At 40.0% G+C, this 24,081-nt stretch overlaps 2 protein-coding genes across 3 annotated transcripts in view; one reads left to right on the top strand and one right to left on the bottom strand.

Annotated features, from left to right (window-relative positions):
* The window catches only part of LOC147850357 (uncharacterized), a 29,118-nt gene extending 19,347 nt beyond the window's left edge, over positions 1–9,771 (bottom strand). For both annotated transcript variants that reach the window (XM_087336689.1, XM_087336688.1), the window contains exons 1-3: positions 9,590–9,771; positions 8,989–9,051; positions 8,070–8,179 (exon numbers count right to left, since the gene is read on the bottom strand). In XM_087336689.1, the coding sequence (XP_087192815.1) occupies positions 8,070–8,179; positions 8,989–9,051; positions 9,590–9,740 (324 nt within the window). In that variant the 5' untranslated portion in view covers positions 9,741–9,771. The remainder of the gene's footprint in view (positions 1–8,069; positions 8,180–8,988; positions 9,052–9,589) is intronic.
* A 1,471-nt stretch (positions 9,772–11,242) lies between these two features.
* On the top strand, positions 11,243–14,548 carry LOC147850358 (uncharacterized). Its single transcript, XM_087336425.1, has 3 exons — positions 11,243–11,870; positions 13,041–13,099; positions 14,147–14,548. The coding sequence occupies exons 1-3, from the start codon at positions 11,564–11,566 to the stop codon at positions 14,312–14,314; spliced, it is 534 nt and encodes a 177-aa protein (XP_087192551.1). The 5' UTR covers positions 11,243–11,563; the 3' UTR covers positions 14,315–14,548.
* The last annotated feature ends 9,533 nt before the right edge of the window (positions 14,549–24,081 follow it).

The raw sequence follows: 24,081 nt of genomic DNA on the forward strand, positions 1-24,081 counted from the left end.
TGCGCTCACACCTTGGAGCTTCGATGGGATCTGGACCAGCTCACTACAAAATTAGTGGGGATTGATGATCAATCCACCACTGTGTAAGAGAGTCGATTATATTCTCTATTTGGTCTAAGTGTAACATTAAATGTGCATGTCAATTGATAGTAGTGGAGATATTCCTTTTCTGTCAACTGACTTGTCATTTAATATGACCCAACTCCCTAGATACATGCTAGTGCTAGATAGTACTTATCTTGAAGTCAATGGCACATACTTCAAGACTAAGAACATTGTAACTTGCCCACAAAATATTCTAGTTGACTTGATTAGCCAATCTTATTACCTATTTCGCTCTTTCCTAAATCCATTGTGTCCTACGCAGCTATGGTTTCCTAGATTAACACCTTATCAACCCATATGGTCAAGTTGCACACTAACCGCTCCTCATTTGGGGCGCTATCACAAAATGTGCACATATGGGCATATATGGGCACATATGGCACTCTAAGAGCACATATGGGCATATATTTACAACTTGGGGTTGATCACTGATTATATCTAAGAAGGATTTATGCCACAGCCATAACAAAGAGCCCTCCACAAGAATGCAGCGCTAAATTCCCCAATAGATGTCAATTAAGCAAAGGAACTGGAGAAATTTTGCGTGGGATATAGTGCACAGAACAATATTAACAATTAAAAACCTAATGGTGTACCACATTTCACCACCATAACAAAAAGCCGTTCAACAAGAATGAAAAATACTTTTCCCATATTAACAATTACAAATCTAGATTCTATCTTCTGTTTATACACCCCAAAAAACTTGTACCACATGACAAAGAGCACTTCCACAAGAATGCAATGCTCTTTTCCTGGTGGTTGTCAACCAAGCAAAAGTGTACTTGAACATTTTACTAAGCATACGGAGAAATTTTGTGAGGGATATAGTGCAGTGAATAATATTAACAGCTGCAAATCTGGATCAGTGTAACCCATTTTGGACAATACAATATTGAGTTGCCTTGGAATGTCTTGATGTTACAGATCTCTTTGGTTACATATCTTTTAATGCTATGACATATTAGACTATGTCAAGTATAATCACATTATTGAGTAGGGGCCCGTAGTGCGGTTGTCGAGTTCCAAGACATGACTCTCCCACCAACAGTGAATCAACGACACAAGTGTGGACCTCGAGTCCCTAGATAGGTACCGAAGCGAGATTTGGTGTCACCAACTGTGATTGGCATCGAAACTTTGATTTGGCGTCCTGAACCATGATCCAAAAAAGTAAGCAAGGTTTTTTAATCACGAGACGTGATTTGGGGCTAAGGCGGGGTTTGGGGGTCTATTTTCGTGTTTGGGGCTGAGGTTATGGGGAGTTTGAGCAAAAATTTGTAAGGTTCTTGCAGGAATGTCACAAAGGTTAAGGATAGGAGCAATAAGAGTTAAAAAAATAATGCCATACAGTTCGTGCTCGATGCATCCAACCACCAAACAAGCAAGAGAGACAAGCACGAACAAGAGACGAAGGCAGTGTATGATTTAAGAAGCAAGAAAGAAGAAGAAAGAAAGAGATATTAACGTCTTTTAAGAGGCCAAAATGGGCTATAAGACCAAACAAGAGATTACATCTTAACTGTTATCTCATCTTTGAGAACAACAAATCAAAACAAAATAAATATTACTCCGTAAATATAAAAGTAAATAAGATAAGAAGAGACGATGGAATCTAGTTTTCGGCACAAGTGAGATTCTCAACTTAGATATATTGTAGCTTTTGTCTTCGAAAGATCTCTAGCATAGGTCGATCCAGAATGGAAAGGTCTCCGAAGCGAGGGAAGCACCTGCAATGGCAGGATATAATGGCCTTTATCTGTCGATGACAAGAGTGTTGAGGTCGTGGTCCATGGGACCAGGGCCTTCATGCACATCAAATTGCTATTGCTCGATCAATTGTAACCCCTTTGTTATGTCCTGGTTGGGAGCCCATTTGTGTATACGATAAGAACATGCTTTATATTGAAAATACAAAATTTTACCAAAGTTACAATGCTCGACCACAAAGATGAAACTTTTCTCTGCCAGACTCCGACTTTGAACTATTGTCCGTGGGTCAAAATAGTAACATATGAGAATCGCAATAGGAATTAGGTAGCAGTAGGTAAACAACCGAAAGCAATCAGAAGCAGCCAAAATAAACAAAGTCGAAAACGTGGAAGGAGAAGGAGTGCGCCGAGGAACATCTATATAAGGAGCAGCAGATCGAAGGATGAGGGAGACCTATAGGAGAGAAGTCGGAGGGTACTACGTAATTAATCCTACTACAGTGTATCTTATACATTCCGGCAGATAGCCGTGTAACTGTAATCACTACTCATTTCCGTAATCTAAACAGTGTTGGGTCTATTTGTGTCATTGTTCGCTTTCAATAATTGTTAAATAACCTATCTCTCCCTATCGTGTATGCATAACCCAACGTATCCTCTTACATCATCTGTAGGGTGTCATCCCGTTTCGTAAAAGCAATCTGACCACCACGTACCAGAGTCCCTTGGTCCGATTTCGGTTAGGAATCGAAGGTGTCGCCTCCGAAGAGGAAGGCAACACAATTTGGTCCCACCGAGCGTGCCATGTGTTTATGGGTGGGGGGTGGAGCCAAGATCGCTTGCATACCACCAACATCAAGTAGCACTAGCAACGTAACATGATCTCATTTCGGCGCGAGAAAACCAAAGTCCGCATTCTTACGAAAGCACAGAACCCAATTTGGCACGCCCGGTTCATGTTGTGTAGCACAATGAACTCACATGGCGGTAATCCCAGTCGCCAGTACGGCGCCCAACAGAAGTACTCGCTCTCGGCCACCGTCTCGCGGCACAGAGCTTGCCGAGGACACGGCCGATTCCGTGCTCACACAGCATTCGTCCCCGGAATTGCGAGCCTCACCATCAATCAATCCAAAAACCCAATCTTCACCACCAGTAATCCTAGACACACCGTCACATATCGATCCTGATATTGCTACCCCTCCAAGTCCTCCGAAAATCTCACCTCCACCGGAGCGCAACCCTTTCTCAACCCTTCCGAACGACCTAGATCTTGATACAATGTCGTATCACCCCTATGTACGCTATACGAATGGCCCGGATGCCGAAGCCCACATCCGCTCCTTTCTCAACACATGGCAAGCCAACCATTCGACACAACGGCTCACTAACGCAGAGATCGACACCTTCCTCTCTGGAGTGCCAAATTGTGTTGCCTTCCTCTCTAGAGGCTACCGTCGGACAGACACGACACACAGACAAAGACAACAAGCAAACAAGTTGGCCGACCGAGCATCAGCCAATAGACAAATCACCCCTCCCCCCCAAAAAAGCAAGATAGAAGGAGAAGGAAGGACACTTTTCTCCCCTGCGAGAAAGAGATGAAGAAAAAGATGATGACAACGACAACACAGAATAGAAAAAAAGGAAGAAGAAGAAGAGAAAAAACGGCAGAAGAAGATGAAAGAGATAAGTAGATGAAAAAGAAAGAAAAACAAAAAGAAAACCTAATACAGAGGGGTACATAGAATCAAATTTCAAGAACTCAAGGGCAGCTGATAGAATTCTCCAAACTTAAGGGTACTCACTAGAATTTCAAAAAATAATTGAGGGGTACAAAATAGAATTTCAAAAACTCAATGGTGCAAAAAAAAAGTCACCACCACTCACACTAATGTAGAAATATATATATATATATATATATATATATATATATATATATGTATGTATACACATACACCCACAATCTTTTTAAACCCTCAACAACTTTACCACAATGGACAAACCGATTGGTGTGATCCAATCGTGCGATATGTTGACCAAACGAGAAGGTTCGTGTCAAGCCAGCTCCGATTGAAGTTATCGATTGTAGAGCAGTAATCCGGTCGAGGGATTTCCGACCGTCGAGAGAAGACCAATGGAGTTTCCGGTCAACACGTTGTCGTGAAGAAAACCGTCCCTAGGCGGAATCGGCGCACCAAGGCGTGGGAACCGGTTCTTCGCGCGCGCACGCTCCAAGTAGTACATAGAAGCGAGTTAGGAGGATAATCGGCAGGAACGGGCCCTAACACAAGTGGAGACAAAGACCGCGCGAACAGTCTTTTCGGTCGCGCGCGCGAGCTAAGGAACTGTACGAGTCGGCGGCGTAACTACGCGGATGCGTGAAGAACGGAGCGGATCCCTGTTCAAAAGGGACAGGGAATAAAGCTGACAGGACGGCCTGCTCGTCGGCCTATATAAGGAGCAGGAAAGAGCTGTTGCAGGGATCTGGGGCAGAGAGGACGAAGTGCTGTCGGACCGTTTCTGGACGCTTCTCTCTCTGTTTCCTTCCTTCTCGAGCTCCATAGTTTTTCTGTGCAGGGTTCCGGGGAGGCTCGCGCTGTTTTGAGGAACGCCCGAGTGCTTCCGGCAGCACCTCCGACCTGCTACCCCTTGTGCGTCGAAGCGAACAAGCATCGGCATCTGTTCGCCGGCCTGTTCGGTTGTAGCCAACCTGTGCCCCATCGAGGGTTGTAGTCGTGTTAGCCATTTTGTTAATATACATTTTTAGTCATTCGCATCTGTCTGTGTCGGTGTCTGTTCGCGTTCTCCGTGCTGAAGGGCCGTGTCCCTGTGTATCCCCGGTCCTGCGTAGCCGGTTCTCTCCCTTTCTCCTCCCTCGCTTGCTCTTTGGTTCGAGACCCCCGCGGTCCCGCCTCGTTTCCACACGCACTTGCGTAATATCTCGACAACGTTTTTGGCATGGGCTTTATGAGATCGACATGCAATGCACTGTCCCATGGGAGGGTTAGATGTAATGTGTAAGTTGTAATATGAAATGTGAATGTGTGAGTGTTAGGTGGGGTAAGTAGGTGTACCTACGTCCATTCAACTTTTGTAATGATTAGATCTTATTCTATTTAAACCCCACCCAGGGGGTATGAAAAAAAAAAGAGAAATATATTAGAGTTACCCCTCAACTGTGTCTATCTCGACTCTTCCTCTCTCTCTTATTTGGTCTTATAGGCCATTTTGGCCTCTTAAAAGACATAAATATATCTATCTTTCTTTCTTTTTCTCTCATTCTTCTCATTCTCTGTGCATCTCTCTCTATCTCCCCCCTTACATTCAAACCCCCTTAGGGGGGGGTGGAGCCGATCCACCCATAAACATGAACCCTTGATTTCAATTTTGAAAAGACAAGACACTTCGCACATAAACTAACTTGTTTGATTGATTAATTATTTGATTTTCTGATTTGATCCATCGACGCCTACATGCATCGCTTCCCTCTCTTTATATAGGTGTTCACATGCATACGATGTATGCGTGGGTGCATGACATGCATTAAATGCATGTGATGCATGATCGCCATTTGGCGCACATGCATTACATGTGATGCATGATAGCCATCCTGCTCATCTATTCCAATGTATGAAAATAGACATAAGCCATAAGTATGATAATGAGAATATAACTACACAAAATAGCTTATCCCAATGGTTTGTACTATGTACTTGATATACAAGGTTATGGGTTCAAGGCTCACAAACGTCACTCAATATAATATTTGAGTTTGTTTTTATGTCGTGAAGCAATCGTAAATTTGGAAAGAAATAAATAAATTGGCCCAAGAAAGGAACCAATCCCAATGGGCAGTTCCAACGGCTAGTCCCAACAGCCGTCTTTGGCCTATAAAAAAGAGAACTACACCTCATTTTGCAATGATTCCCTAATTCCGAGATTTGCACACACTCTCACTCTCTCTCTCTAATCCTTTTTGCTCTTAGGAGCTTGTAACAAACCTCTCTTGTAATCACGATTAATTATAATGATAATCAAACATCTATTTGGCTTGATCTTGTCTAATCCCAACCGTGTTCGCGATTGTTTAGAGACCCCCATATTATAAGGGCATAACACTTGGTATTAGAACAGGACACAAGTTGAGGAGGAAGATGCAAAGGAAGGAGAAGGTATTCATGGAAAGAGAAGGAGATGAAAGTAGACAAATCGGGAATAGGAAGCGATCGAGAAGCCACAAAGGCAAGAGAACAAAGTGGAGATCGCGTTAGCACAACGCGCTGAAGCTTTGTTGCAACAAGTAAAGGAGCTAAAGCCTAAGAAGACCAACAAGCAGGTCGAGAAGGAGAAACCACTCAAGGAAAGCTACGAGAGAGTGTCCCATGGGAGTACGCGGGAACAAGGGAGTCTTCGGTGCTCGAGAAGTGGATCATCAACGTGGAGAGCCACTTGGAGTGGTGTTGAGTGTGGCCACAAGATTGGGTGGAGGAAGCGAGTGAATTTCTTGAAGGCTACGCCGAGGAGTGGTACCTTCGGGAGTGGCGGAGAAGACCCTTCAAGGATTGGGAAGACTTCGAGCGACGAGTGTGGAGAGAATTCACCCTAAGGGATGAGTCTTTGGGGAGGAATTGGAGGATTCCGCCCCAAAAAATTGGGAAATTAGATCTTGACATTGCAAAATATAAACGGGTAATGACATACCTAACCAATGTGCATGATTGTGACAGGTTGGATGGTTTTCTTGAAGGATTGCAGCCCTCGGTTTGAGAGGAAGTGGAAGAGTGGGATCCCTCAACTTGGGAGGAGGCGATCAGGATCATGGAATGAGTGGGTGAAGGAGGCGCCCAGCATGAAGACCGAGGTAAGAGAGGGGTTTCCCACAAGTGGAGATCACATTCGAGACCGAGATAGGGGGCACAATCAAGATGGAAACAAAGGAGGAACCAACCGAAGTGAGTGAGCAAGAGTTCAAGGTGAAAGAGTTGCCAACACAAGAATTTGAAATGGAGGTCGATGAAGACCCAACCAAGGAGGGACCCACAAAACAAGAACCCGAGACCGAGACCGAGACAGAGTCCAAGTTAGAGGCAAAGGAAGAAACACAAGAAGGGACCGAGGAGATCGAGATCGGGACCGATGAAGTGCCAGACTCAACCCAGTGCCAACGGGCAGTCCCCAACAGCTAGCCCCAACCTCCATATTTCGCCTTTAAAAAGAGAACCACCCCTCATTTTAATTCATTCCTTGACTCTCAGTTTTGGACTTCACTCTCTCTCCCACTCTCTAATTAACTTTGCTCTAAGGAGCTTGTAATAAACCCTTCGTATAATCCCAATTAATTATAATGATAATCAATCATCGTTTTGCCTTGATCCCTCTGGTTCCAACCAGTGTTTTGAGATTGTTTGGAGAACACCATATTTTAGGGCCACAACAATGATGTCAAACGGACATGCAGCTCCTACAGCGCTGCATTCCATCACTCTATCTCCCCTACAGAAACCGTCAAACCTTCGTCTTTCATTTTGGCAATTAAAACATGCCTTATATCAATCAGAATCACTGTGTGCCCTAACTGTGAATAAAATAACAAATTACTAAGATACTCATGGCTGCATTTAACAGTGCCTGCAGCAATGGATTGTCATAAAGATGTAACAAAACTAGGACCAAAACCTCCTCGGGAAAAAGTGGGGGGCACATGCCTAGTCTTTAGGGTCACTCCCTTAGAGACAGTGGAGGAGGGGATGATCCAAGTTCTCCCTGAACAAAGAAAGAGAACTTATGCTGAATAGACATGGAAACAGACTTTGTGTAGACAACCTGACTTTAGATGGCAAACCAAAGAATTAGAATCATTCCATTTGGAAGAGATGGAAGGTAATAGAAAACCATTTTCCATCGATAATAACTGGCCCATAATCAAAAATGGCATGTGTTTATCATCAAATGCAGTAGGCAACTTAAAAGTATCAATCAGAAGCTGAAAACTCCACGAAACCCTTCACAATAATAGTAGTCTTCAAATATGATTAAATTAATCATTGCGCTTATGTGTCCTTTTTCATTCAAGCCAAATAGTGTCTTCGAACCTTATTATGCATTTCAGCTTTGCTTTTGGAGGATAATTATGAGAAATACATACAGGATGACGAAAATCATGCAATGGATCATTACTTTCTAATGCAAAAGATATGTACATGATAATGAACATCAACGTGGCATGTTTACCATATAGAATGAGCTTACACTAGTTAAATTCTGTATGTCATCTTGAATGTAAGTAATATTGTTGCCAGCAAGAGAAAGATCGACCAGATCCTTGAGAAGAAAAACTTGTTCCGGCACTTCGTCCAACCCTATTAAGTAAAGAGAGAACAATAAAAATATTGTTGAAGCATGAGAGTTGGAGTCTCATACCAAACTTCTACTGAGGAATTGTCTTTTGAGAAAATTCATTCCATAATATCATATACAGCCACATTTTTTGTATATTCTTACCCCAAAAGGTACAAACATTTTTTCGATTTTGGTTGGAACTCTATGTCAAGTTGCATTGATAGCTTGTCTTTTCAGATAACTCAAAACTTAATATCATATAAAGCAAACCTTTTGTGTGAACTTACCCAATACATGATAGAGTGGCCAACTGTGGCTAAATTGTTTTGGTATAACTGTTTTTTTATTATTATTGGAACTCTATGTCAACTTGTATTCCTAGCTTGTCTTTTCAGATGACTCAAAACTTAATATCATATAAAGCCAACCTTTTGTGTGCTCTTTCCCAATACAGGATAGAATGGCCCACTGTGTCTTGCACTGGGCATTTTATTTTTGTAGCTTGTATCAAGGAGTCAGCTAGACTTGTGTTTTCAGATAACTTGTTCCTTGATAATATATACATATAGACACTCTTTCAAATGATTTTACCCAACAAACTGACCAACCAAGGCCTCTATGTCAACTCATACTGGAACTCATCTGATTGGATGATTAGACCATTAATATCATATGGAGCTTATCTTCATACAGCAGCAAATTCTGGTATTTTGTTTCCTATATTCTGTTGGTTTCATGAGCTCTTCTCTTATTTGATAAGCAGTTCCTAGATAAAATAATATGTTTTCAAACAAAACAAAACCTAAAACTTGACCACAAAGAAAGATACCACAATTGCTGAGGTCCAGTCGGCCTGTGCTAGCGGCAACTGAAATGCGAGCCTGAATGACTCCTGGCAAAAAAAGGAATGAAAATGCATTAAGACTTCTGATAAAACCAAGAAATTATGTATAAAGCATAATGTTATGCATTACCGCTTGCTTTGGAATGTAGTAGCAAACAATCTTTAACAAACATAAAATAATTAGCAGTAATCTATCTATATATGATATCCTAAAAAGCTATTTACATATAGCTTTCAAATTTTAGGCTTCTAACAACAAAAAGGGGAAAGCTGTTTGAGCTGTTTGAGAAAGCACGCCAAGAAAGAGAAAGAGAAAAGAACAAATTTAGGGGGTTTAAGAGAGGAAATTTGCGAATTTCTGGGATGTTCTGAGATTGACGAGAACAATAAAATGCAAATGTGTCCCCTTTATGTTTTCTAGGAATTAATACACATAACTATTTAATAGTATATTCCTAAACAAACAATAGGGTTAGGCTCTCTAAGAAGCCAATGCTGAAGAAGAAGACAAAACAAAACGAAGAGAAGGAATGGAAGCGCGAGGCGAGGATGGGGGGGGGGGGGGGGGGGGGGGGAGGAATCTCACGTGGAGAAGGCGGTGACGAAACCGCTGTGATAACAGTAGAAACAGATTTGGGGGAGTTCGAAGGCGATGGCCATGGCCAAGGACGACTGTGCTGCACCTCTTCTTCCCTCCTCCATGGGACGGAGAGGGTACGCCAGGAACAGCTCAACATAGTTTTTTGTGACACTCAAAGGGCCTCCTCCTCCACTGGCTCTCATCTCATCTCATGATTCATCCAAATATATATATATATATATATATTATGTACATATGTAGTATGTATGTTATAATCGATCCACACACACATTTGAGATGAAATTATGGATGGATGGATGGACGGATTGAACTCATCACAAGTAGGCGATGGCTGGCCATCTCACATCCCGACACACGGACATAAAATCACCCACCCGATTCATTGCCGCCTGCTATCCGATCCTTTGCCCGCATCACAATCCCGAATGCCCATGCAACACACCGGACCTCGATAATGGGCAAGGAAGGTTATGTGAGGACCACCTCCGTTTGTTTGTCTCTCTTTTGCTACATAGCCCATCCAAACCATGCACCATTTGCAATCAACAGCAGTAACTTTCAAGTCGATGGGTCTCTCTTTTGCTCCATAGCCCATCCATACCATGTACCATATGCAATTCGCAGCAGTAACTTTCGAGTCGATGGATATGTTCCAACCATGCGTGTCGTGGGTATATCGGCTCACGAGATCGTACGTACATGAGCGTTTCTTCTATGTCACCCTTTCTATCGTATATGTCTCTCTCTTTGTTAACCCTTTGCTTGTCATAACCAAATGTCGAGTTCACACTTGGCATGTGGAAATGTCGATGGAGGTTGCGAGTGCTCACAATTTGCATTGCCCCAATGGTCGAACATAGGCATAAACATCTCGTAGTATTGAGATTATTGAATCTAGTGGCCACTTTTAGGTTTAGCGTTACAATTACCAATCAAGATGTCCCATGTGTTTTGAAGCAACCCAAAATCATCATTAACCGAAATGGGAATTCATGTAGTTCTCACTTGCATTGTTAAAAGTAGGCATTACAGGTTAACACACGTTGTAAAAGATTTTCCTTTACGTATAAACAAGGCATATCGACATACACGAAGTTTACCTTGACATAAAACAATCAACATAGAATGATCTCACCATTATCATTTGAAATTGGAGGTAGAAATGCCCCAGATTTTTGAGATTTTTTAGAGTAAAACCTTCAAATATCAAGACATACAATGATTAACACTTTAAGTATTGCATTTCTATAAGAGATTTTAGATTTGTCTACACAACACTATGTTGCACACTAATGAGCCTTAATCTATTAAAGGTATTGGATTCAAATATACATGGCAACGATATGGTTTGGTGTTTGAGCCTAGAGCAATGGTTTTGAATGTGTTGCACGTTCATCATTAAAAAGATCACCACGTTTTCGAGTCAAGATCATCACCTTTCGTTGGGAGAAACATAGGTGGAATACATCTACATCAATAGCAATTGTATTCACAAACACACAATCAAACCTCTAGAAAATCTCCAACAGGCAAAGAAGAGGATGCCTTCGATTCAAAATTCAAATACACAGTTCGTTTTGTCCAAACCGATTGCACTAGCATGGGATGAGAAAAGGGACAAGACAGAAAAGAATTGTGTCTGAGCTTCCGGTCGGAGATCGTGTCCCCAAGGATAGTTGGGTGCTTGGGTGGGTAAAGCGGCATGTGTTGCATGGGCCGCCAGTCACCCGAAAGGTCCACGAGACGAATTATCGACACGAAGAAAGAAGAACCGTGACACAAACACCACACCCATAATTAATCTGGGACGCACTCTTCATTCATCATCATCATCATAAGAAAGCAAAAGCCGTACTTTTGTCCGCCCTAAACACCAGTGAGTGTGAAACCTGCATCGGGAAGCCCCCAAGTGTGAAACCTGCGTCAGGAAGCTCTCCACTGTGAAACCTGCGTTCGGACATGGCCATGGCTATGGCGTCGTCTTCGTCTCCGTCCGGCAGCAGGCGACGTCGAGGCATCGACCTCTTCTTCGCTGTCTTCTTCATCCTTCACGCCTTCATCACTGTCCTCGTCGACGCGCAGGTTCTCTTCCCTTCTCCTCAACTCTTCTTCCCTTCGCCTCTCCGCAACCTCCTCCGCTCGTACGTTCGATTCTCCGGAGATCACCTCGTCAGAGATCGCCCCCCTTTCTTCGTTGGACTTGTATTCGCAGAGGTCTTCTTCCAGCTCCCCCTCTGCGTAGCTAACGCCATCGCTTTTCTCTACGGTAGGCAAAAAGAAAAAGAATTTTCCATCGCTGTCGCTTTCGCCAGCGTTAACTTTTGTTTTTGCTTGCTCAGAATTCTCATAATACAAATATTTTCTTTTTCCTTTCTAAAGTAGTGATTTTTACTTTTCTAAACCTTTTCCTTTTCTACTATCTGTAAACAGATTGTGAAGCTCAAGATTTTCTGCCTATTGTATGCTTCCGTCTAATAATTACATGGCCGTTCATACACCATCATTGACGTTGATCTGATAATGATCGTCGTCATTCTTTATCTGATGCTATCAAAAAAAATTCTATTACATGTTTCTCCATTGCCTGTAATGTAAGCACAGAATGAAAATCTTCGATTATTTTTAGAAAATAAAAAATTGATTTCCATTGAATAGTGGAATCAGGAGAGGCAGCGGGAAATCTTGAGTTGGCCCGGTTGGTTAAAATCACCTATGCAGTCGTTATCCTGAGCTTTCATTACGAAGTATATTCTTGTAGTTGTATTTTTTGCATTCAAGTCTTATGATACACATGCAGCGGGGAATCTTGAGTTGGCCAGGTTGGTCAAAATCACCTATCCAGTCGTTATCCTGAGCTTTCATTACGAAGTAAATTCTTGTAGTTATATTTTTTGCATTCAAATCTTATGATACACATGCTAGAAGTCATGAAAGGGAGGGCTTAAATCGTGCATAAAAATGTCATCGCTAAGGCGCAAATTACAAGGCAAAGTATCATCTGTAACACGTGTGTACAGCTTGTATTTGATGATTAAACCTACAACAAAATGAACCAGAAATCATGTTATATACAGAACTATATGATAAGGGTGTGTAACAAACACAATCTCTACAATGTATTTCAACAACTTATTGTTTTTTGTATTCCATGCCCTCTCTCTCTCTCTCTCTAAATGTTGCTTTCTACATGTGGTGATTTCTAGCTTTTTGTTCTTTCTTTTACTAAGGTATACTAAAAGGAACCTTTTCTGTCTGAAATGTAGGCGCATAACTCTACAAGGTTTTTCTGCCAATCTTTTCTACTAGGATAAAAAGCTTCTATCTATTCCTCACATGCTTTTTATCTTTTTATTTATTTATTTATTGTACTTATCTTCAATTTATTGCCTCCAAGTATATTGTAACTGCAATCTTTGCTGGTTTATCCATCTTCCAGGAACAAGATGGGCCAACACAACCGGGCTCATTTATGGTGTGCATACTGCCACAACCATGGTATAACCATTTTATTCTCATATTGAATGCATTGGTTAATACATGCAATCTAACATTGTAGGTACTAAGGGACTTAAGTTTAAGGTTTAGCTCGAGAGTTTTGAGAGATGAACATGTTCATGAGGTATGCATACACACTGTTTACGGTGGCTAAACTCAATGGGCAGATCTGTTCTGATCTTGTTGTCAAACCCAATACTTGGTGACACTGATGACCTACTTCTTTAGTAAACAACGCAGGAAATTTGAACATGCCAGCTAGACTAGAAGGTTAATCACTTCTTCACATTGACAATCATCGAGAATCAATCCAAGACAGACACATCATCACTCAGTTCACAGGTAGTGAAGGGGTTAGGCTTCTTATTTGCATTCTGTTACTGCAGTCATGCATAAGTTGACAATGACAACTTACTTCTTTAGGTAACACGTAGGAACTTTGGACATTCTTCCTAGACTAGAAGGTTGATCACTTTTTCATAGTCTCAATCATCAAAATCAATCCAAGACAGACACATCATCACTCAGATCACTGGTAGCGAAGGGGTTAGGCTTCTTATTTGAATTCTGTTACTGCTGTCGTATGCATCAGTTGACAAACAATTGTGGTCACTTACTACTGAGATATGGAGAGTACTTAATGATTTAAAAAATAGGGCATTTAGTGAAGCAGAAGAGGGGATGCAAGCGAACATGACAAGTTTTCATCCTGGAGAGTACTTATGATTTAAAAAATAGGACAAGAAAACATAGGCAAATTCAAAATCCTATATAGAAAGATTGATGAGAATGAATGTACGTAGTTAGAATATTTCTTTATGGTAGGAGGAAATCCCCACACCCAAACCTTGGAGCAGTCTTAATTGAAGCCACAAAAGTAGAAAAAGTTCCACAAACTTGTTGGATGAAGGATAATAACTAAGAACAAAAACATAAGTACCAACAGATGGATAAAAACTAAAGAAAGAGAAGAAATGGAGAAATATAGCACTAGGATATAGACTATGGAGAGAGAGAGAGATCTTGGTACTTGTTATTTTGTTGCAGATTCCGATATTGGCAGATATTTTTTATTCAAATGCAGAAAGCATGTACACAATGTTGATGATTTATATACCATACCTGCTAATTCCAGTGGGATTAACGGTTCATGTGCTGACCTCACAAGCAGATACATCTGCAGCCCGTAAGCTCAAAAGCACGAAAAGAGCTTAAAATGTTCGATGCCCTTTTGGTTCATTGCCTTCAAATGTTGAGTGTAACGGACATGATTCACTCCTCATCTACGCTTAATTGCATCAAAGAGGATTAAGTCAATTGCATCTTATTTTGGAATTATGTGTGCTCTCTTTGTAAGAAAGGCTGAGGTTTTCAATTCTCAGACTTCAGTACTGATTCTTTTCTCATGTAATTTTATGCTTTACATGAAGAATGCAGCTTCTTTCTTTAGTTTTCTATAATTGAGTAGACCATATGTAGTCTCTTACTTGAATGAAAAATATGGTTCCGTTGTAAATTGTAATTATTGAATAGAGCATGGGTAGATTGTTTTGCAACATAAGACCTTTTTGTGCTTTACATTTTGCATCAATGTGAACTAATCTTGTGATGATGTGTGTATTTATCAATACAAACAACACAAGAAGCAGTTAAATGGCTCTTTGAATTGCAATTGCTAACAAAGACTCGATCCAAATATTTTCCTTGTATATTGTTTGATTGTATTTACACATCCAAAAAGGATTGAATGACATGTAATGAGATTGTTGGAATAGAAAAACAAGTGAAGCCTCATGATGTCATCAAATTACCCATTTTTACCTATTATTGTGAAGAATGTTTGGAACCCTAGCATTTGCACCACAAATAGGTTATTAATAGTCATCAACTTTGTGTGAAGCTTCTAACAATGTTTAACAAATGAGCGTTTCTTTCTGGACAGTAACTTTGCAGCCATGTTTTGTAGGTGAATATTGATTAATACGTTAAAAACCCCTAATAAATGGTGTATTTCTTGCCTTTTAGTGTTGAATTATGATTTGATTATCTAACACTAATTACAACAATGTGTTATTAGGTTCCAATATTCACCTAGGTTGTGCAATGCAAATGACTATAAAAGTATGTTTGGTAAGTACTTTTTGTTATCATAAATTTGATGTGTTTGAACATTTAAAAGCCTTCTATGGAAAGAAAACCTAGCTATGAAGCTTAATTTACTCTCCTTAACTTTTATAACATATTAAATTAGCAAGAAAACTTTGAATTTGAGATGATTCCAATAAAATTAGAAAAACATATTTGCATGGTATATTTGCCTTAGAAATGTGATTGTGGTAGAGGAATTTCAACATATTTCATAGTTGAGGCAAATCATTTATTAGAATTCAACTTATACTAAAGAATAATAATGCACCGAATGACACCAACTTAATTGGCTTTCACCGAATCACAATTATGAGGGGAAAGCATGCATACTTCATTGTTGTATTATTTTGCACAATTATGGCTCTCTTTATTACGCCAATGTACTTTAGATTTTACACTCTCCTTGGCTTACCCTTCAGATCTTTGAGAGGGTCCATCAGATGACATATATACTTCATATTGTATTGTTCCCTACGCTTATGGTGCCTTTTATTATTTCCATGTGGTTTGGATTTTACATTTTCTTTGGCTTATACCTAGCCGATACTTTGGCTTTTATTGTATTTCTCCCTACGATTATGTTGCTCTTTATTAATTTTGGGTGGTTTTGATTTATATTTTCTTTGGCTTTTATCTAGTCAATACTTGATTTTACACTTTCTTCGTTTTTATCTAGTGGATAATTTGATTTTACACTCTATTTGGCTTGGATTTAAGAGCTTCCAGAGAGTTCATCATCCGGCATATATATTTCATGTTGTATTGTTCCCTAGGATAATGGTGCTCTTAACCTCTTTTTAGAAAGGCCTACAAATTGGAGTCGTGATAGTCCAGTCTTAACACAACCTAATACACATTATGCTTGCACCACATGCTTAATTTTGCAAACTCAAATTTTCATGTTATCCTTAGTTGGCAACAACTTGATCCTCCAAAATTTATTGATGTGTGTTGGTTGTCAACATGATGTATGATCATTCAAGGGCATGTCAATGTTGAACGCCCATATGGATGACAACACCGACGTCTTGGAGGTGTGTACATGTATTATAAACCTTTCATGCACAACATTTCTCGTTGTAGACAATTTGGGATACAAAATCACATTAGACATCATTTTTCTCACATTGCAACATGTGCTTTGTGCATTCACAACGCTCTCAAAGCACAATGAAGTTCATGATCCATCAACGAAGTTCTTTAGTCGTTCAATTGTGCACGACCACCCACTTACACAGTACATTTTTATTTTGCGCAATAGGCCTCTAGTACGTAGTCATTGTGTTTCGAACTCAACCCACTACTTTCTTTAATATTTGTAGGCATAGATTGACCCATGTGTGATATTTGTGGTTTTCGACATCAGTAATATTCGAGAATACAAAATGACCTCAAGAATATTACAAAACCATTTGTTATTATTATTATTATTATTTATTTAAAAAACAAATATTTTTATATCTATTATATAAAAATATTATTAGTGTGAGGTCCCCTTTTTTAATGTCAAGACAATAAAAAAGTGGGGAATTAATGAACCTTTTATTTATTATTTATTATTTATTTGTTTATTAAAAATAAAACAAATACTTTTAAGTATTTCATCTATTATAAGAATATTACTAGTGTGAGGTCCCCTTTTTAATGTGAGATAGAATTATGAAATTTGATGGGAACCTTTTATTTAATTTTTGTTTTATTAAAAAATAAAACAAATACATTTAAGTTTTATATCTATTATAAAAATATTATTAGTGTGAGATCCCCTTTTTAATGTGAGATAAAAATATGAAATTTGATGGGAACCTTTTATTTATTTACATATTTTTTGTTTTATTTAAAAATAAAACAAATATATTTAAGTTATATATATATATATTATAAAAATATTATTAGTGTTAGATAACAATAACAATAACAATTTTTGTGGGAGAAAAAAAGAAAGAAAGATATATTAATGTCTTCTAAGGCCAAATTTGGCCCATGAGACAAATGGTTTACAAAAAATGGGATATTTACCCATTCATCGAAAGTTAAAAGTGGGGAATTAATGAACGTTTTATTTATTATTTATTAGTCTCATTATTAATGTGAAGTTAAATACCCCCTTTTTAATGTGAAAGTCTCTTTGTTATATGATATATCTAAGAAATTAAAAAGTATGAACTCTTTTCTTTCTTTTTCTTTTTTACAAATATTTTTCATTCATTCGTTTGGTAATTCCCACGAACGCGAATATGTCAATCTATGCTTGTAGGCTTTATACAGGTTAATGCACATTTGGTTTACTAGAGTCTAACTTGGAGCTTTTAAACAAGAGAAGTTCAAGAATACCCAAAAATTATGGAATATTTGCTTGAATACTCCTAGGGTCAGAAGATTTACTAGAATATCCACGTGTAATAGTAATGTTTATTCTACAAATGGCTATTATTATGTATTGTAATTATAAAGAGCATATGGAAATTTTGACTACATCGGGATATTTTGATGATTTAGGAAACCAAAATGTTGAATAGAATAGAAGAGACTAATGCCACTACATCGGGGATGAATTGGATGTGATATAATCTTACAATCTTGAAGGGCATTTTATGGTTATCTAGTCTCAGAAGAAATGATGGTCATTGTTCCACGTGATTAATTTCATGAGATCAATTGTGAAGTATGGTCTACGTAGTAGCAAATGTATGTTGGAGAGGAAGAACCTTTGCCAAGAGTTCAAAACCCCTAGCTTTAGGGGGATCCTAGACATTTTGCTCTTGCAAGAGCACCATTTGAGTGCGAACAGAATCTTGAGTATTGGCAATCCTCTTACGGGGGATTGACATACTTTTTGGTCCCCAACGCAAGGTGAGCATGGTAGAAAAGGGGTGTTTGTACATCTATCAAGAATAATCCAGATATTATTGTTGTGGGCCAAGGCACCATTGTGGAGGGACGCGCCATCTATGTGACTGTCAGATGGCAACAATGCATCACTGGAATAATAAATGTGTACGCGCCCAATTCGACAGCGATGCGAGCCCTTTTTTGGAAGCAATTGGCCGATGGCAGATGCATGGATCCTCGCAGGGGGTTTTAACGTGATTGTGCACACAGAGGACAAGGTGGGGGGGCATGCATATGGTGGTGCAGGGGTCAGAGTTACTTGCATGGGATTTGTGGATGGGCAGAATGGGAGTAAAAGATGCTTGGTATGTACTAAAAAAGCCTCAGAGCTCGCTATACTTCTCAAGAGCAGGCTGCAATATAAATGACTATTGTATGTCTCGCATAGACAGAATATACATAAGCTCGTAACTAGAAAAATATGGCAGCAATGTTGAAATCATCGCAGGCTCAACTTAATCTGATCACATGCCAGTTACGATTACGTTGGTAAATCAGAGGCGGAAAAAAAGGGACTGCAATTTGAGGATTAGTAGTAAACTTTTTGAGGATGTGGAGGTGGGAAGTAAGATAAGGAGTATATCGGAAAATAATCTAGCTGGTTGTGGTGCATTGGATAATCTTCGAGGAAAGATTATCGAAACCTCAAATTATTTGCATGAAGAGACTAAAAACAGAATTGTGAGGTCTAAGGAAAGAGAGGTGAGATTAAGAAGATCGATAACAGCTGGCCAAAGAATGCTTCAGAAAAATCCCAAGTGTCAATGGTCGAGATCAGGTATGGAGGCTGTTAAAGAAACACTAAAACAGTTGATTGTGTCAAGAAATAAGATGGTATTCAGGAGTTCAACAGCTTGGTGGAGCAAGAATGGGGACAAGGTGAACCAACAATTTTTTAAGTTTAAAAAACCGAGCACAAACGGTAACTTCAATCCTAAACTGATTAAGGAGGATGGTTCACTGTCAGAAGATGTATCGGAGATCATGGAGGCAGTCACATCTCACTATAGTGGGCTACTCTCAAATAGTTATAGTCTCCTAGACCAACCTTCATTGGCAGAATTTGTACTAGAGGGAATGCAACCAAGAATTTCAGAGGTTGCACAAGTTAAGTTGTCAGGGCCACTCTTGGAAGAGGAGGTGTCAGACGCTTTGGCAAGTATATGTCGTACGTCTTGTCCAGGCGTCGATGGATTATCAAAAGATTTTTTTGAAATTTTTTGGGAAGTAGTTAAGGTTGCCTTGTTTGCTTGACGAAATGAGGCATGGGATGATGGGTACCTTCCTGAGCATTTTAAAAAGGGACTAATATTTCTAATTCCTAAGGTAAAGGGTATAATAACGGATGTGAGGCAATGGAGACCGATTACGTTTCTCAACACAATATATAAGATTTTTGCTAATATTCTGGCGAGGGTCAAACCCCACTTGTATGCGCTAATTAATGTTAGACAAACAGGATTCATGGAAAATAGATGTATAATTGATAATGTGTTGACCTTTTGGGAGGCGATTGCCCTGGCAAAGAAAACCAATCAACATATTGCTGTCTCATGCTTGACTTCGAGAAGGCATATGACAGAGTACAGTGGCCTTTTTTAGACAAAGTCATGGAGCGGTTGGGACTACCCTCAAAATGGATATCAGCTGCTTTGGCCCTTTACAAAGGAAGCTTGAGTAGGGTGTTGGTATTAGGGCAACGGGGCCCATCAATTCCATTATGCAAGTCTGTCAGGCAGGGGTGCCCGTTGGCCCCCTATCTTTATTTATTTATTTATTTCAGAGGCATTCTCTTTCTTTTTAAATAGACTGGATGCAGGAATTCAGGGATTGGTTGTCCCACATGCTTGCAAGGACTTGTTGGACTCCATGTATGTAGATGACACTATGCTCTATCTGCAAGGTAATGATGCTAATTTACAACAAGCTGAAAAACGGATTGAGTTGTTTTGTAAAGCATCAGATGGGAAAATTAATTGGAACAAAAGTAGAGGGTTTTGGGTAAGTCCAAACTCATGGCCGCTTTGGCAACCTAATGCTGATTTTCAATGGGTCCCTAATGGAAGGGTTGTTAAATATTTGGGTTTTTTGGTGGGAGTAGAGATTCAGAAAAATCAGCAGCTTGAGCAAGTGAAAGACAAAATCAGAAAAAAGCTTCGGTTATGGGCATTAATAAAGCTTTCCCTTGCAGGTAGAGTGGTTGTGGTAAACCACATTTTGTTGGCCACCATGTGGCAGTCCTTGGCATGTTGGATGTTAGATAAAGATTGTATCAAAAATATTAAGGCAATGGTGAGAGGGTTCCTTTGGTCGGGTAGAGACCATGAGACGACGTCAGGTAAAGTGGCCTGGAATTGTTTGATCAAGGCAAAAACTCAAGGTGGACTAGGGATGGTGGATTCGGTTCACCAAAGTAAGGCTTTACTCGGTAAGCTCCTGGTGTGAAGTCTCCAACCTGGACCAGAATTGTGGAAATTGCTTCTTAGAGACAAAATCGAACTCTAGTGTCCGAGGAATGGGCCCTTGGAAGGCAAAGAAGTGGTGGTTGTTCAGTCTAGGACTAAAGTTAAAAGAACCTACTAGCATGGAGGAGTGGGCCGCACCATAATGAGGACCTGGTCAAGTTTAAGAGAGGGGTTGGTCTTAATACAGCAAAAAACGATGGAGGAACAACTCCATCAACCACTGTTTTGGAACCCCATGACTAGAAATAATGACGGTATGATGCTTGGCTAGAAAAAATACTTGCCATGGGGGTAAATGGTAGGGTACAACGTTAGTTCAGTAAGAGATTGGGAGGATTTCAAAAGGAAAAGAAGGGAGGGTCTGGTTGGGAGTCCTATGTTTATTGGCAAGCTGGAAAAGGTGACCCGTTTGATAGATAAGGCTATTGATGGTCTAGCTAGGCTGAATGAAGAAGACAGGGTTTGGTTTGGGTGGTTTGTAGATGAGGGCGATGCACAAATTATCCGAGGCAGGTGCCCATCTAATGAGTATTGTTTGTGGGCAACCTAAGTGTTGTGGCAGACAATAGCCAGTGGTTGGCAGTGTTGGAAGGTAAGAAGTGGCAAGTAAACTCGGACCCAGGGAAGCTGGAATCTGATTGTAAGGTTTGGATAGTTGACAACAAGCCCTTATGTGATTTGTATTGGGATCCACTAGAGGTGTGGTGGCAGAAACTGGGAACGGACAAACTGGAACGGTTTTCGAGTATACGACTAAGCTAGGAAGGCAAATCATTGGCTCCAAATCGATGGGTGTTGCTCTAACTCGCAATAGTTGGAAGGATAAAGGCATTTCTGATGACTTGTTGAAGTCGTTTTGGAGGAGGCTATGGGCGTTCGATATGCCAGAAAAAATAAAGCTTTGGTTGTGGCTTCTTAGTCACAAAGCGGTACCGGTGGGGGAGTGGCTTAGGTGTTATGGCGGTGAGGCTGGTTGCAAGATTTGTGGACACCCTTTGGAATCAATTCCTCATTGTTTTTGGAATTGCAGAGAGACTATTAACATTTGGGGTAGAAGTCTCAGGATAGTGGCAGCATGCGGCGTGAATGGGAGAGTTGTATGGGGGTCCGTACAGGGGCTGACGTTATCAGGGGAAGGCTGGGCTGAATAGTTAAACCCCCATGGTCATGGATTTATAGTGCAGGGTGGCAAGGTGTTTCAACGGGCTAGAGTTTGACTTGGCACTAACTCAAATTTTTTTGAAGAGATATGGATGATGGTGGCTTGTTTATCGGTCAGGCACATTTGGACCAGGCGTTGTAAGTTTGTTTTTCAATAACAAAAGATCCCTAGCGGTGAGGTGTTATTAAATATCTGGTTTGAGTTGGTATCTTGGCTGCGGGGATGATACGACTCGATTAATGGGGAATCTGATGCAGTTGAAAGAACTCAATCAAAGTTCTTGCTGAAATGGGGTAGTTCTCTTATGGTGGGCAGATCATCATCATGGCCTCAATGGAACTACCAAGCACCCCGATGGCTGTTTCCCCCAATGGTTTCTATCAGTGACTAGGTGTTGTAAATATGTATAGATATGCTACAAATTACTAGGTTTTGACAGGAACTACACGCTCCCGATGAACAACGCTCGGCCACAACCGAGTCTAAGATCAAACACAGAAAACGGATAATGAACGCACGACACAAAGGAGAGAAGAGTACACAGGGTGTTTAACGTGGAAAACCCTAAGAGGGAAAAACCACGACAGTCCACTGACTGCTAACTATCACTATATCACAATGATTACAACAGTGAGCTCATGGAGGCAACGACCTCGTGCTCACGATCTTCGCCATAGGCGGCGGTTACAACAGAGGCAACGACCTCTCTCTCTCTCTCTCTCTCTCTCTCTCTATACACTGTTACGCGCTCTCTGGTCTTGCGCCAACAAGAATGACAACAACCATAAAAGAGTTTGCCCTAAGTCATATTTATACTAATGTGACTTTTTGGCTATTTACAAATATAGCCCCGATGGACTCTCAGAAAACAGTTTTACGAATATGTCCCTTCATCCGGTGAGCACTTGTCATCCGGTTCTCACCGGGTCTTCCGTTGCCGGGTACTCCACATCCGGTTCTCTCCAGGTCTTCACCATCCGGCTCATGCCGGGTACTTGTCATCCGGTTCTCACCGGGTCTTCCGTTGCCAGGTACTCCACATTCGGTTCTCTTCACTTCCCATCCGGAGGGACTTGTTTCCTAACAGGTTATAGGAGTTATTTGGATACTTTTGTTGAAAATGAGGTGGGGACTATGTTCACTTTGGTGGGAAGGCCAGAGTGAGGGTTGATGAGAGGAATTTTTGGTGATCTATGATGTAATTTGTTTGCTAACTAATGCGAAGTAGTGTTTTTTTTGGAAAAAGAAAAGAAATGATGGTCATTACAAACAAAGTGACAAATTTCATTTCACCTTATTACGTTCTCATCTAATTTCTCTAGCATTCCCAATATCTAGAAGAGTAAGAGAGTACCTAAGACCATTATAAATGAAATAATAAGTTTTATCTCATCTCACCGTACCTTATTTCGTTTCATGTCATTCCCACAACATTTCTCTCCCTTATTCTTCAATACATGGAAAAGGGGTATTGCTATTTGACAAGTTGGTTGATGTGGGTATGATTGGTTGTGTTTTCATGTATGAGTTCTTTGTAGACTTTGGGCATCTTTCCATTAATACGAAGGTGAATCTTCAGGGAAGAAAAGAAAACATGGAAAAGGAGTGTTCCCAAGAGCAAGTAAGTGATCTTCTTCGAGAAAATGACAATCATTGCAGATAAAAAAGAGAAGTTCCATTGCATTAGGTCTTCATTTCGACGACATTTCTCTCACTAATTTCCACAAGGTACGGAGACAGAGAGTGGGCGTGTTTCCAAAAGAAGCGAGCAACTATCTTGTAGAACCGACGGTCGTGGTAGATGAAGTAACAAATCTATCTCATCTCATTGCCACACACAACATCCTTTATCTCCAATCTACCCATTTTCATTACTAAGAAGAGTATCCTAGGGACGAACAAAGAGGCTCATAGAGACTAGCAATCATCGGTAGGTGAATCTAATAAAATAATAAAGTCTTCATTCCGACTCCGTGTCTCTCTCTTCTCTCAAAATTTCATTTTCATTTTCATTTTGATTCTCAATTTCATTCTCATTCTCATTTCATTTTCATTCTCAATTTCATTCTCATTTTCATTCTCAATTTCATTCTCATTTTCATTCTCAATTTCATTTTCAATTTCATTTTCATTTTCATTCTCAATTTCATTCTCAATTTCATTTTCATTTTCATTTTCATTTTCATTCTCAATTTCATTCTCAATTTCATTTTCATTTCATTTTCATTTCATTTTCATTTCATTTCATTTTCATTTCATTTCATTTTCATTTCATTTCATTTTCATTTCATTTTCATGTCATCTCTCTCTCTCTC

The sequence above is a fragment of the Azolla caroliniana genome, unplaced genomic scaffold, assembly GCF_043228905.1.
Source record: "Azolla caroliniana isolate FFs.n. ecotype wild unplaced genomic scaffold, voAzoCaro1.0.p SCAF_21, whole genome shotgun sequence".
NCBI classification, from domain to species: domain Eukaryota; kingdom Viridiplantae; phylum Streptophyta; class Polypodiopsida; order Salviniales; family Salviniaceae; genus Azolla; species Azolla caroliniana.

Coding starts and splice junctions, on each gene's coding strand:
- LOC147850358 (XM_087336425.1), top strand. CDS start 11,564: ATGGCCATGGCTATGGCGTCGTCTTCGTCTCCGTCCGGCAGCAGGCGA. Junction 11,871..13,040: donor CGCCATCGCTTTTCTCTACG/GTAGGCAAAAAG, acceptor TCCATCTTCCAG/GAACAAGATGGGCCAACACA. Junction 13,100..14,146: donor TGCATACTGCCACAACCATG/GTATAACCATTT, acceptor ATTTTGTTGCAG/ATTCCGATATTGGCAGATAT.